The 15,455-nt window shown below is 42.6% G+C and overlaps 1 protein-coding gene across 1 annotated transcript in view; it reads left to right on the top strand.

Moving 5' to 3' along the window:
- LOC126985197 (HEAT repeat-containing protein 1-like) overlaps positions 1-15,455 on the top strand; it is a 125,256-nt gene that overhangs the window by 93,840 nt on the left and 15,961 nt on the right. Inside the window, exons 20-22 of the mRNA XM_050839754.1 lie at positions 3,307-3,427; positions 11,211-11,360; positions 12,452-12,613. Of these exons, the coding sequence (XP_050695711.1) occupies positions 3,307-3,427; positions 11,211-11,360; positions 12,452-12,613 (433 nt within the window). The remainder of the gene's footprint in view (positions 1-3,306; positions 3,428-11,210; positions 11,361-12,451; positions 12,614-15,455) is intronic.

Genomic DNA, 15,455 nt, shown 5'->3' with positions numbered 1-15,455 from the left:
CGCTCATTATTCAGTGTTATCCATTGTTCTCAGCCTTTAATACTTCGGGACAGCACGATTACCACTTAGCACGGCTCCCACCTTAATTTCCACGTCTAGAGTTTAGTTCCCGCGCAGCCTGATGATAGTATTGAAGACACGTCAGGAGTTCAGCTGTGTCTGTCCGCCATCTTGGCCATGTGTGTGTGTGTGTGTGTGTGTGTGTGTGTGTGTGTGTGTGTGTGAGAGAGAGAGAGAGAGAGAGAGAGAGAGAGAGAGAGAGAGAGAGAGAGAGAGAGAGAGAGAGAGAGATGCTAATCTCCATAGCTGGGCGTTATCGCAATAAGTTATCGCGATACTTCATCGCTGATAACAAAATCGGTTTATCGGCCATCCGCAACTTATTTATGTATATATCGATATCTTCGTTACTTTTGTAACCAAACTAGCGATAATCGCTATTTTTTTCCGCCTCAGAAAAAAAACGTTGTCTCCTCCCTACTGCGCATGCGTGGCCCAGGCACCCGGTGTTGTATGAAAAAACTTCGGGGTATAAAATATCTTCGGTGAAGAGATTTCATACTTAGATCAACATTAAAACACTAGGTTATTTATTTATGTAAGACTCAAAAATCACTATATCAAAGAGAAAAATCATTTAACTTTGCCCCAAAAATGATTATTCACTGCCTGAAATTTGTGATCCCATTGTAAAGAGCCCAAACAGAGACCAGCGGCTTGTGTTATCACGTGGCGGCGTGCCGCGTGGCCTCTCAGCTGCATCTCGAGTGACGGAGTGAGTGCCAGTGTTACGGTTCTCAGTGCTTCAGTGCTTCTTTACTGAAGTGACTGGTAGTGTGTTAATGGTGATAAGTAAGAATAACTGAATAAGTAGTGATGGCGGCCGCGTCGCCGTCGTCACGAGGAGAGTCAGTGGGGTGACCCGTTGTTGTGTTATTTGGTGTCCCATCGTCAAAAGCTGGCGCTTTTGTTTACAAACACTGGTCTCTTGTAAACTGCGCATGCTCATACCAGTAACTGTAGACCTGTACAGTCTCACAAAGATTTTTAACACATTAAGAGTTGCTGGAAGTCTGAATCAGACATGCATACAGTACCACCATCCTCGCAGTTTTTAGAACGACACTCTGTACGTATAAATACAATTGGTACAGAGTGTCGTTCTTGAAACAGCAAGGATGGTGGTAGTGGTACTGTATGTCTGATTCAGCCTTCCAGCAACTCTTAATTACAGTTAAAAAGCTTTGTGAGACTGTACAGGTCTACTACAGGTCTACGCTTGCTGGTCTGAGCATGTGCAGTTCACGAGAGACCTGTGTTTGTAAACAAAAGCGCCAGCTTTTGACGGTGGGGACGCCAAATAACACAACACCGGTTCAGGCGTTTCTAGTATTACCGTCCATATGTAGTACGTGTCAATGAGTGGTTTTCAGGTTTTGTAAGTTTTCTAAAATACAGACAATGAAAATTTGAATTCATATATGTTTTCTATTTGAAATATCAATATAGTATCGTTTTCGCCTATCGGACTTACCGCTAGCTAGTATCGGAATTGTGGATTTGTATCGGTTATCGCCTATATTTGTGTCTCCAGTTAACGAATATCGGTTATCACCGATAAGGTTCTTCGTTATCAGTTATCGGGATCAGGAATAAGGTTTTCTGTTATCGTGCCCAGCTATGCTAATCTCTTGCAAATTTCTCTATATTTATGCATATATCTCAAAATTGTCAAATAATTTGTTTCTTAATGTGTACCATTTAATTTTGCATGTTTTTATATATAATACATGACGATTATGTTGAGATTATGGCTGAAAACTTGTTAAAATCAGAAGTCACATTTGAAATTTAGCCTGCGCGGCCATCCTGGATACAGGGCGGGGCGCTGTTTTCACCCGGCCATAGTGAAAGGGTTAATACAATACATGATGTCATGAACAGCCAATCCTTACTCTGTCCAAATCCCTAATGCATCATTCTTCACTCATTCTTTCATTCCTTTCACTGGTGAACTCTGGAACAGCCTTCCTTTGTCTGTGTTTCCTCCTGCCCAATAAAGCCTCCTTCAAGGGAGGAGTGTCAGGACACCTCTCCTCCCGAAATCGACCTTTCTTGTGGCCACTTTTTACTTTATATTACAGGAGCAGCAGAGTGATTAATCGGTTTTTTTTCTCATTTCATTAGCCACGGAGCTGCTTCCTTTGCTGTAAAAAAATTTAAAAAGTCTCCCTCAGTCACTGCAATGTATGGAGGGCTTGCTGTATCTCCCTTGTAATTTTAACATCTGGGAAAGAAAATTTCTTTGAGGGATTATATTTTTTTTGCTGCTCTACAGGGATTGGGTTGTAATAACAGGATGGTGTAATGGAAACAGTTTAACCCTTACAGCGTCGACACCCCAAAATAAGGTTTTGGTGGCATTGGCCATTTTTTACTATTTATTCTCGCATACTCTGATACATAGTACTTAACCTAGAAGTAAGGAAAATAGTAATCATTTAATTCACATCTGCTTTAAACATTACATTTTGGGGCTCCATCCTCCTGAGACAGTTGGCGGCTGTGTCCAGCGGTCATAACAATCGCCTTGTGGTAAACCAGTAAGCCTGGGCACACCATGCAATGGTGCACACCTGTGTAACACCCCTTCCTAATCATCAAGACCCACTGGACACCCCCCACACTCTCCTCCACTCCGCCTGCCCAGACAGCCCCCCCCCAGCCCCTCTGGCCGGTGTTGTCACCTGCTATACCAGTTCTTTCTTTACCTCCATACTTTATTGCATCTGTAGATGTGGCACTGTGAAAATAATGCCTCCCTACAAAGCACCCCCTGCACTCCCAAAGCCTTCCCTACGACCTGACCACCTCCCTGCCCCAACATCGTCCTCCACCACGGCCTCACTGCTGTGCGGGGCCAGATACAAACTGGTAGGCCTCAAAATTCTTTCCGAGTCCCCCCCAAGGTGGGGCAGGATGCCTCCCTTCCACCTGCAGGCCACTCAGTGCTGGGAAATCACGCAGAACACAAATGCATAAAATTCACACACACACACACACACACATACACACACACACACACGATGCTTTATTGACCAGCACAAAAATCTGCAAATTTTCCACACGCAACTCTGTATGGGTTAAGTGGCTCTGGGTTCAGGGGAGTGTACATTAATGTAGTGAGTGTATTCATGTTTTGTTGTTGTCACTGAGTGCATAGCTGTATAAGCGAATGTGTACCAGTTGTGTAGCTGATGTGCTCTCTGATCTGTATGCATATCTTAACAATTTGTTTGTTGACAGGTTTGCTGAACACCTGGTGAGCACCTACCAGGTGTTGTTTGTGGCGGCACACCTGGCCGAGGCGCTGCTGCCTCCTACCGTGACTCTGCTCGCCCGTCTTGGTAATGGAGAGGCTCCACCTGTGAGTATACGCCTTCACGCTCAAATTATGCAGACACTCATTCATTTGGCCGAGGAACCTGTGCCTCCCAGGGCAGGTTTTTTTTATTTAAATCAAATGATTTAAATTGATTTAAATCATAGTAAAAAAATCACAATTTAAATCAAAATTTAATATACTGTATTTAAAATGATTTAAGTGTTTTATCAAGAGTAAAGTATTTAATGTTTTAAATATATATATATATATATATATATATATATATATATATATATATATATATATATATATATATATATATATATATATATATATATATATATATATATATATATATATATATATATATATATATATATATATATATATATATATATATATATATATATATATATACACACACAGTAATCCCTCGTCTATCGCGGGGGTTAGGTTCCAGAACCCCCCGTGGTAGGCGAAAATCCGCAAAGTAGCAACCTTATATTTTTTTTTATTATTTATATAAATATTAAGGCTTTATAAACCTTCCTTACACTCTTACAAATCTTTCCCACACTCCTATTGACCTTTCCCACACTCTTATAAACACTTCCTACGACGTTTTGTTGTTACGACGCGTTGTTTCGACTTTCGATATTTGCTTCGTAAATACGAACTTTGCGCAGGAATTAGTTTGGCGGGGCGTAAGAAAACTCAGAGAAAGGACAATATGAGCACAGCTCACTTCTTTTATATCACAATTAGGTAAATATGGAAGGGGAAAGGGAAGAGAGGGACAGAGTGAGTCATGAAAAATACTGATAGAGATGTAAGAAGGGAGAACAAGGAAAAGTAGTGGAGGAAACAGGTAGAGATGAAGAGGATGAAAACAAGGAGAAGGGTGTGGGGAGGGAGGGACAGTGGGGAGAGCCATGTCAGGTCCTGAGGCAGAGTCAGGTGAGGTCCTGAGGGAGAGTCAGGTCACCTGACCTGACTCACTTCCACCCCTCCTTCCCCACACCCTTTCCATTTCACCTTCTGTGTGTGTGTGTGTGTGTGTGTGTGTGTGTGTGTGTGTGTGTGTGTGTGTTCATATAATCTAATGGGGAAGGAGAAGGGGAGGAAGAGTGATAGAGTTAGAGATAAGGCTAAGATAAAGGGTGTGAGAAAGAAGGAAACAAGGGAAATGAGTGGATAAAATATGACGGGAAAAGAAGAGAGAGGTAGGGAGGGTCAGGTAAAGGTGAGGAAAGAGGGGGAGAGAAAGGGTGTGAGTGGGAGGGAAAGAGATTAAAAGAGAGAGGTAGGGAGGGTCAGGTAAAGGTGAGGAAAGAGGGGGAGAGAAAGGGTGTGAGTGGGAGGGAAAGAGATTAAAAGAGAGAGGTAGGGAGGGTCAGGTAAAGGTGAGGAAAAAGGGAGTGAGAAAAGATGAGTGGGAGGGAAAGTGATTAAAAGAGAAAACTGGGAGGGAAGGGAAAGGAAAGGAAGAAAGAAATGAGGAGAAAAATACGGGGACGGAGAGGGAGAAGAAAGAAAGGAAGTGGGGGAGGAGTGAACCAGGGAAAAGACTTAACGGCGCAATACGCCGCGACGGAAAAATAAAAAATAGGCGGGTGACGTAGGTGCATATTTAGGTGTTTTCCTACTTATGTTGATTTATATCGTTTTCATTTTTTAGGCAAGAAAATGCTTATTCTACCTCAAACTCCCGCGATATAGCGAAAAATCCGCGATATGATACAATAGAAAAATGCGCGATAAGTGAACCGTGATATGGCGAGGGATTAGTTTATATATATATATATATATATATATATATATATAAATATATATATATATATATATATATATATATATATATATATATATATATATATATATATATACAGTGACATCTCAAGTAATGGACGACTTACTTTTTTATTTTGTGTCGCCCTTGTCATTAAGCTGCGAATTTTGGAAAATCAACCGCTTTGGTGCGAATCGCCATAACTCCCTTATTTCTGGGGCTACAGTAAAATTTTTGGTATCAATTGATGGCAAAATGAAAGGGCTATATTTTTTATTAATGACCGGGCTCGAAAACTGACTCGAAAGGGTGAAAAATCAAATAAATTCTCAAAAAATGATTGAAAAAAATCTATTTTTGAGTTCCCAACCTTGAAACCCTCTCATTTTTTGAGAATTTCAAAAAACTTATTTAACAAATGATTTAGCCCTGCGAATGTGCTTTCCAATATGGTGCATAACATTTCCCTACTCCCAATAGTTTCGTCGCTAGAGCTTGAAACTTAAACCCTGTCGAGAGTGATTTTGACGAACTCCAGACACTTTGCCGTTTTCATCTAGTGTGGCCTTGCTATTGCCTCTAGAAGGCAGTAATTTGGCATGTAGCCCCTCTTGGCAATGTAGTTTGACCAACTCAAAGGATTTTTTGATAGCTCGATTCCAAGTTCGTCGTCGGGCCGTCACAAAATAGCCTTTTGCCTTTTGCCGCGATTTGGACACGTCCTAGTTTTTTGCTTTTAACTTTTTTATTTATTTAATGCTTTCCAATTTTGTCTACTGATTATTAATCCGTATTAAAAGAGCTTTCATTTGCCACCAAACACGCCTTCCTAGCTTCAGTTGTTTTCGCTCGAGCTTGACCAGAAGTTGCAGAAAAAGTATCAAATTTACTAATCTTGTACTGGTCCTCTAGCAAGTCAGGCATCAGTGAATCCTTGCTATCTCTTACAAGAAAAATATTCAAAAGCATAGAAAAGATAAACTATTAGTCCTTCTTATGATTTTTATGTGAAAAACTCATCTTTAGAAATGTATATTAAACTGTGGTTTCATTTAACATTGTCCAAGTTTAATACAAGAAAATGGACTCATAAGGCTGAATGGTTAGCGTGCAGGCCCTGCATTCACCGCGTTCTAGAGGACGTGGGTTCGAATCCCCACGCTACCCCCTGGCATTATTCAATTACCACCGAAGGGACTGAGACTACCCACTTGCTGTTCTGAAGACCACCCATCAACCCAGACTCAAGAAAAAAATGTCCAAGTTAATCAAGAATGAGTTCTGGGGGCAGCATGAGCTAAGACTAAATGGCGCCACTATAAAAAATGCCTGCGCCATGACGGACTTGGGCTTACCACCAGCCCCTGAAGAAAGGCTACCGGTGCTACAAGGGAACACGTAAAAAAAAAAAAAAAAAAAAAAAAAAAAAAAAAAATTGGAAAAAAACAAGGATTTATGCAAAAAAATTATTTAAATAAAAAAAAATCCGATTTAAATCAAATAAATTGATTTTTTTTTTTTTTTTTTTTTTTTTTTTTTTTTTTTTTAAAGAAAAAAAATCATGATTTTTTCCAACCCTGCACCCAGGCCAGAGTTGCTCACTGGAAGCCATGAACAAAGGTTGTTGGAGTGGAAGTTGTTTGCAGGCCTTGTAGGTCTGTCTTTACTTGCTGCTTGCTGTGCAGCGTGTTGGATTTGCAGCAATGGATAAAACTTAAATAAGGTTAAAGTCCACCTGCAGTGCTATCAAAGACAGAGAGGCAGATCACAAAAGGTACCAGAGCCTTCGCACTCCTGCTAACCATGATCTTTATATTTCTGCCCAGAATCGTGCAAAATCTATTCTTCAGCTTACCAAAAGCTCTTTCATAAATAGAAAATGTCAAAACCTTGCTTTTCTAATTTTTCCCATGACTTCTTGCACTTGGCCAAAAATATCTCCTCCATTTTCACTTCTTCATCTTTCCCTCCTCTCCTTAACCCTGATGGCAGCACTGCCATCTCAGGCTGAACTCTTCACTCAAACTTTCTCTAAAAACTCCACTCTGGGCGATTCTGGGAGGAATTCTGGGCATATTCCTCCTACTCATCCCCCCTCTGACTCCTTTATGCCTGTTATTAAGATTCTTCATAATGATGTTTTCTATGCTTTCTCTGGCCTCAACTCTCAGAAGGCTTATGGATCTAATAGAGTGCCTCCTATTGTCCTTAAAGTTTTCTATGCCTTCTCTGGCCTCAACTCTCAGAAGGCTTATGGATCTAATAGAGTGCCTCCTATTGTCCTTAAAAACTGTGCCTCCATGCTGACACCCTGCCTGGCCAAACTCTTTCGCCTCTGCCCGTCAACATCTACCTTTCCTTCCTGCTGGAAGTACGCCTTCATATAACCTGTGCCTAAGAAGGGTGACCGCTCCAATCCTTCAAACTACCAGGGGGCTTCGTGGTGCAGTGGTTAGCACACTCGCCTCACAATCGCGAGAGCTTGGGTTCGATTCCCGGGCGGAGTGGAAAAATTTGGGTGGCTTTTCCCAGCAGTGAATGGGTACCAGGTATTAATCGGGGGTTGTGTCCTGTCTCCTGGGATCTGTTCCCTTCTCCTATAATTCCTTCCCCCTCCTGTCTATCTCCGGCATATGACCACAGATGTTGCGCCAACTAAACGAAACTTTCCAACTTTCCTTCAAACTACCGCCCTATAGCTTTACTTTCCTGTATCTAAAGCTTTTGAATCAATCCTTAACCAAACCTTTCCACATCTGACCTATCTGATCGCCAGTACAGGTTCTGCAAGGGTCGTTTTACTGGCGATCTTCTTGCTCTTTTAACTGACTCTTGGTCATCCTCTCTTAGCCGTTTTGGTGAAACTTTCTCTGTTGCCCTAGACATATCGAAACCCTTTGATAGGGTCTGGCACAAACCTTTGGTTTTTAAACTGCCCTCTTATGGTTTCTATCCCTCTCTCTGTTCCTTTATCTCCAGTTTCCTTTACGGCCGTTCTGTCTCCACTGTGGTAGACGGTCACTGTTCTTCCCCTAAACCTATCAACAGTGGTGTTCCACAGGGCTCTGTCCTATCACCCACTCTCTTCCTGTTATTCATCAATGATCTTCTTTCCATAACAAACTGTCCTGTCCACTCATATGCTGATGACTCCACTCTGCATTATTCAACTTCTTTCAGCAGAAGACCCTCTCAACAGGAATTACAAGACTCCAGACTGGAGGCTGCAGAATGCTTAACCTCAGACCTTGCTCCCATTTCCAACTGGGGTAAAAGGAACCTTGTGTCCTTCAATGCCTCAAAAAACCAATTTCTCCACCGATCTACTCGACACAATCTTCCAAACACCTATCCCCTACTCTTCGATAACAGCTGTCACCTTCTTCAACACCAAATATTCTCGGTCTATCCTTAGCTCAAAATCTCAACTAGAAACTTCACATCTCTCTCGTTAAATCAGCTTCCTCGAGGCTGGGCGTTCTGTATCGTCACCGCACAAATGCTTTCCATTTACAGGGGCTTTGTCCACCTTCGTATGGAGTATGCATCTCACGTTTGGGGGGGCTCCACTCACACAGCTCTTCTGGACAGAGTGGAGTCTAAGGCTCTTTGTCTCATCAGTTCTCCTCCTCTTACTGATAGTCTTCTACCTCCTCAATTCCGCCACCATGTTGCCTCTCTATCTTCTATCGATATTTTCACGCTGACTGCTCTTTTGAACCTGCTAACTGCATGCCTACCCCCCTCCCGCGGCCCCGCTGCACTCGACTGTCCACTCTAGCTCATCCCTATACTGTCCAAACCCCTTATGCAAGAGTTGACCAGTATCTTCACTCTTTCATCCCTTACACTGGTAAACTCTGGAACAGCCTTCCTTCATCTGTATTTCCTCCTGCCTATAACTTGACCTCTTTCAAGGAGAGTGTATCAAGACACCTCTCCACCCAAAACTGACCTCTGTCTTGGCTACTCTATACTATCTTCTGTTGTGGGAGCGGCAAGTAGCGGGCTTTTTTTCTACACTTTTTGTTGCCCTTGAGTTGACTCTTTTGTTGTAAAAAAAAATGTGTCATGAACACCAAATGTTGCATTACCTGAAGGCATGACCCAGACCTAAGGGCAGTGTACAGGTCAGTAACATGTTGCTGTTGTTGTTCTTGTTATTTTTGTTGTTGAGGGTCAGTGACAATCTGGGAGGCCCTATTTACTCTGGCAATGCCTGTGACAGTGAGCGATGCTGGCACTAATGGCAGCCATTTTTGTTGTTCTAGTGTTGGTGTTGGTTATGGTTCGTGGTTGGTCTGGTTCATAAATGCATGTCAAAGTTGTAGTTAACTGTTGTAGTGTACTGGTGCAGGAAGTTGGGTGCAGCGGGGCGAAGGAGAGGGGAGGCATGCAGTTAGCAACTTCAGAAGAGCAGTCAGCAGTGCAGTACTGTCTCCAGGATTGCGTGTTTCAAGTTTGCGATTCACCGAGTTTGTGATAGGGACCCCAATTTTTTATTTTATTTTTTTATTGAAAACTGAAATTGCGATATGACTCGAAAGGAAAAGGAAAAGGCTGCTAAAACCGTGTTTTTTCACACCTTGTTGTGATCCTTGACTCCCATTCTCGCTCTTACCCACCCCCTGGACCTTTCCATTGGCCTCAGAAAGCATGGTGAGTGGGATCCGGGCAGTCAGGTGCATGTGTGCGAGCAGCCCCGACCGCGCGCTGGGCCCGAGCAGCTGACGGGCGGCTGATAATGGCGATGGTGGTGATGAGTGTCGGCGGCGTGGCCCCCGCATTGGCGCCACCCAAACAGCATTTTCGCTGGGGCCCGCGTGTGTGTAGCTGTGCCCATTGTGGGCCCAGGCTCCTCAGTATGCCAATTCTCACTTTCTCCATGTTGCACGGGACCCCTTTCCTTTCTTCCATCTCTTCCTTTTCAAAAAGAAGAGGTGGAAGAAAAGAAAGGGGTCCCACGCAACATGTGGAAAACAAGAATCAGCAAATTGAGAAGCCCAAACCCACATCAAACACAGCCACACACACACAGACCCTGACAAAAACACCATTCAGGCGGCGCCGATGCAAAGGCCACACCGCCGACACTCATCACCACCATCACCATCATCAGCCGCCCGTCAGCTGCTCAGGCCCAGCGCCGGGCTGGGGCTGTCTGCACACATGCGCCTGGCCACCCTGATGGGTGGCCAGGCACAAGATATCGATGGTTCTCAATTTTCCACATAGAATAATGGTTCAAAGTTTGCGATATCAATGTTTGTGACCCGCAGCATCGACCTATTTATCGCAAACTTGGAGACAGTACTGTACTTGCCCAGCCCCAACAGGCACTGGCACACTCTTCCCCAGCAACCCCCAGCACAACAACTCCTTGGACTGTCTTGACTCAACTTGCCCACTCAGTCCTCCCAACCAGTGGAAATATTTTCACTAGTTCCACAGCTTTGGTTGTCAGTTATGAAGTTCAGGACTATTTTTATCCTGTTGCTAGACTTAAAATCGCTAGTTAGAAAAATGCTTATCATGGCACCTCAGTGTACAAGGAAAAGCATGTAAGGAACTTTGAAAAAATAGTAAAATGAAACTATATTGGCACCAAACTTAGGACAATTATCATTTGAGGAGAGATTTGGTATTTTGAAACTGACTTAGTTGGAAGGCAGAAGTTACCAACGATGTTTATGGCAGTGAGGGGACTAGAAAATGTGGAGGATTTCTAGACTTAGATAATGGAAGACCAAGAGGTCATCAGTACACTAGATGGGGTAATGATGTCCAGAAATTTAGTTTCCCATGTAGCAGAAGAACTGATGTTTGGGAGGAATTGGGTGAGGAGGCGGTGCAGCCAAGGAACATGCATGACTTTAAAACTAAGCTGGATAGAAGGATATGTGAGGCAGACCAACTCTAATCCTGTTTACTACAACCAGATGAACCTCTAGACACAAGCACACACAAGACCTCTAGACTTAGTCTCAGAATAATGAGTGCATGCAGTTAAATTATTTTACTATATTTTCTCACCAGGTGTTTGGAGAAGGCAAAGAAGCAGCAGAGTGTACATGCAAACTTTTGGAGGCCCTTCTGAACACACTCACCAAAGTGTTCAAACATGACTCAGTGGGCTTCGTCACACCAGAAAGATTTGAGCTTCTGTCTGCTCCTCTAACTGACCTGGTGGGTACATGTGTGTATTTTTACTCAGATTTGTTAAGGATTGATTCCCGCTTGTTATATCCTCTCTTAAACTAGTTTGTTATATTTTTCCTGAAAACTATGAATGTTTTTGACACTGTGAAGGAATGTGACCAGGCATTGTAAGATGAAGGTAATGTGCCAGACCAATTCCCTCTTTAGGCCCGGTATCCCTCAACTTCACGGGGGCAGACGAGATATAAACCACAGGGAAAGTTTAACATTTAATCGCCTCATCACTTAACACACACACAAGTCTTGCCTGTCGCCGTAGGTGTGTAGCGATACCATCCACTGGATAGGGCGATGCGGGAGAATGGTAACAATCCCAGCATTGAGTTACAAGGCATTGACGAGGAGTCCCGGATGGAAGGGCCCAGGAGCCACAAGTTAAGTGGTGAAGCGGCAGTGAGGTGGGGCCGTGATGTCCTGGATGGAGAGGCCCAGGTGGCACAAGTAAGGTGGTGCCACGGCAGTGAGGCGGGGCCGTGACGTCCTGCAAAGGAGGGGGAAAAGATTGACGGGAAGAGATGCGGAGCAGTCGGGGAGCACGCGCCATGACTGTGACTTGGAATTTGAGTGAGAGCCACGGCAGCCGACTGCGAACGTTCTTCTTGTCTCTATTTATAAATTTTGGCTATATGATCATTCTGATAGTGAGGATAATTAATTTTGTAACTTACTGAATACAAAAATATGTGGAGAGAGAGAGAGAGAGAGAGAGAGAGAGAGAGAGAGAGAGAGAGAGAGATCCTCCCAAAAACCAACCCAACCGCCATGAGATTTTCCCCTCGGAAAAAAATCCTACCTGGAAACTCTGCGCTTGTTTGGCCACAAACCGCGTCATAGATGGTTTTACCCGCATGATTTGAACATACGGTTCTGAAACCATACCACGTCATAGGAAACCGCGCCTTACGAGTCCACGTCATACACGACTTGACTGTATACAATTTAAAAATCCGCAATACAGTGAGACCGCGATATAGCTAGAGATTACTGTATGTGTGTATGTATTTCCCATCTCTGCATAAAGAGAAAAGACCAAGTCAAATAGTGTTCCTTCTCCCCAGCTGGACAACGAGGTGGGGGGTGTCATCCTATACAAGAGGCGGGTACGTGCTCACCTAACGCCGTGCCTGACGCAGCTGGCTGTGGCGGGGGGCGATGACTCCCTATGGCGAGGACTGGCCTGCCAGGTGCTACAGAGGCTCAAGGCAGATGACAGGCCACAGGTAAGGCTGTGTGGTGCTGGGTGCAGTGTTTGCTGTTGTGTGGTGTCAGATTTGCATTTGTGTTTTTGTGTTGCTTAGTGTTTTGTCCTGGTATAGTGTTGTGTTGTGTTGTTTTTTAGGGATACAAGGTCATGTTATGTCGAAGGGCATGGCATCACATGCTTGGCAGTTTATATTTTTTCTTTTTATAGTTAGATGTTTATGTAGTGGGTATTGTTGTATTATGCTGAAACATATCTACGGGTAACTCATTTTTTGTGAGTTTAATTTACGTAAATTTGTTTTAACGCCATTAAAAGCCAGCATATATCATAAATTACACAATTTCTTCAGATTAACATGACATGATCTAAATCAAAATTCATGGCAGGAGTTTAGGCCTCTGAGTGGTCGCCAGATTCCAAGTGATTTTCCCGTTTCCTGCCCTGAATTGGCAGTTTGGGGCTACTTCTATGGGCAGGTTCCGCTGTAAGTGCTATGGAAGAGAAGGCAATGCTGGTCTGCACCGAATGGTTGAAATTGATTGATGGTCAGACCCCAGTCCTCACTCAGTGAATGTGTTAACTACACACACACACACACACACACACACACTTGTACACATTTGTACTCCTGTACACTTGTACACACTCACTAGTGTGGTTGCGAAGATATGTGAGAGGCTGGTTAAAAGCAGGTGGTCGGGTTTCTTAGAAAGTGAGAAAATTATCTTGGATTGCCAGTTTGGATTCAGGAGAGGGAGATCTTGTGTCACCAACTTGTTGTGTTATTACTCAAGGGTGACATTCTGTTATTACTCAAGGGTGACATTCAATACAAGAGAGAGAAGGCTGGGGGGGATGGAGTGTACCTGGATTTGAAAAAAGCATGTGACAAAGTACCGCACAGAAGACTAATTTGGAAAATTAAAAATAGGGGTGGAGTGGATGATGGACTTATTAAGTGGCTGGAGGACTTCCTAATAAACAGGGAAATGAGGACAATAATCAGGGACAGGGTTTCCAACTGCTGCCCTGTGATGAGTGGGGTCCCACAAGGTTCGGTGTTGGCACCAATAATGTTTGCTGTTTATATAAATGATATGGTGGACGAAGTGACCAGCTATGTGAGATTGTTTGCAGATGATGCAAAACTATTGACGTTTGAATAATGTGAAGGACTGTGAGGCATTGCAGAGGGACCTGGATAAAATATGGGAGTGGAGTGGTACATGGCAGATGGAGTTCAACCTTGGGAAATGTAAAAAAATGGAGTTTGGTAGGAGTGGCAGAAGATGTGAATATGATTACAAGATGGAAAGTGAAACAATATGCAGAGGAGTGGAGGAAAAAGATTTGGGAGTGACTATCTCAGAGAACATGTCACTGGACAAACACATCAACAGGATAACGGGACAAACTATGAATTTGCTGAGGTACATAAGGACAGCGTTTGTGTACCTGGATGAGATGATGAGGAAAATAAGCCACAATGATAAGGCCAAGGTTGGAGTATGCAGCAGTGGTCTGGTCTCCTCATTAAAAGAAAAACATAAAAGAAGCTGGAAGAGTGCAGAGAGTGGCAATTAAGATGGTACAGTCGGGGCCGTTGTTCATCATACACATTTAGCTGAGCAGGAGGCAGATTCTCACTTCCTCAGCCTTTCCCTTGAAGTTCGCTCTGAGCCTATCACAGCGACCCCGCCCCATCACACACCTGCACATTTCAGGAGACAACAGGAGTGTGGATTAAGAACAGGATCGAGGCTCTTTCTTTCTTTCTTATTATTTCATTTTCTTTTTCTTTCTTTCTTCTTCCTCTTTTTTTTCTTTTTCTTTCTATCTTTACCTCTCTTTCTTTTTCTCTTCCTGTTTTTGTCTCTGTATATATTTTTCATTCTAATTCTTTCTTTCTCATTTTCTTTCTTTCGTTCTTTCTTTCATTATTCCTTTCTTTTTCTTTCTTTATATATATTTCATTTCTCTTTCTTTCTCTTTCTTTTCTTTCTTTCTTTGTCTCTTTATCTTTATTTCTTTATTTGTCTTTCCTTCATCCTTTCTTTTTTTTTTTTACTTTTCTCTTTTTTCCTTTATCTCTCTCTCTCTCTCTCTCTCTCTCTCTCTCTCTCTCTCTCTCTCTCTCTCTCTCTCTCTCTCTCTCTCTCTCTCTCTCTCTCTCTCTCTCTCTCTCTCTCTCTCTCTCTCTCTCTCTCTCTCTCTCTCATTCTTTCCGTCTATCTGTTTCTCTTTCTTTTCCTCTTTTTGTTTTCTCTCTTTTCCTAATTTCATTCTTTTTTCTCATTATTTCTTTTTTCTTTCGATCTTTCTCTTTTTTTTCTCTTCCTGTCTCTCTCTTTCTTTCAATATATTTTTTCATTTTAATTCTTTCTTTCTTATTTTCTTTCTTTCTCTTTTTTCCTCCTCTTACTTTTTCTTTCTTTTTTTCTTTCTCTCTTTCCCTCTCTTTCTTTCATTTTTCCTTCCCGTCTCTGTCTCTTTCTGTCTATATATTTTTCATTCTAATTCTTTCTTTCTCATTTCCTTTTTCTCTCTTCTTTCTTTTTTTCTTTCGTTTTTCTCTCATTTCTTTCTTTCTCTTTCTATACATTTTTTTCTTTGTCTTTTTTTCTTACTTTCTCTTTTTTTTTGCTTCTCTATCTTTCTCTTTCTTATGTTGTTACTGATTGTAGAAAGGAAATAAACGAGGCACAAGGGAAATTTATGGTAGAATGATGTATCAGTAAGAATTGAAACAAACAAATTGGAGATTACTAGTGTCAAATGAGGTGAAGGCGGAGCAGTGAGGGAGAAGTGGGCGGAGATGCAAACCCTCATGAAGCAGAGACACGCCAGTCCTCGTCGAC

The sequence above is a fragment of the Eriocheir sinensis genome, chromosome 59 (assembly GCF_024679095.1).
Source record: "Eriocheir sinensis breed Jianghai 21 chromosome 59, ASM2467909v1, whole genome shotgun sequence".
Taxonomy (NCBI): Eukaryota; Metazoa; Arthropoda; class Malacostraca; order Decapoda; family Varunidae; genus Eriocheir; species Eriocheir sinensis.
Note: the sequence above shows the minus strand (reverse complement) of the source record. Positions and strands in the feature narration are given on the sequence as shown.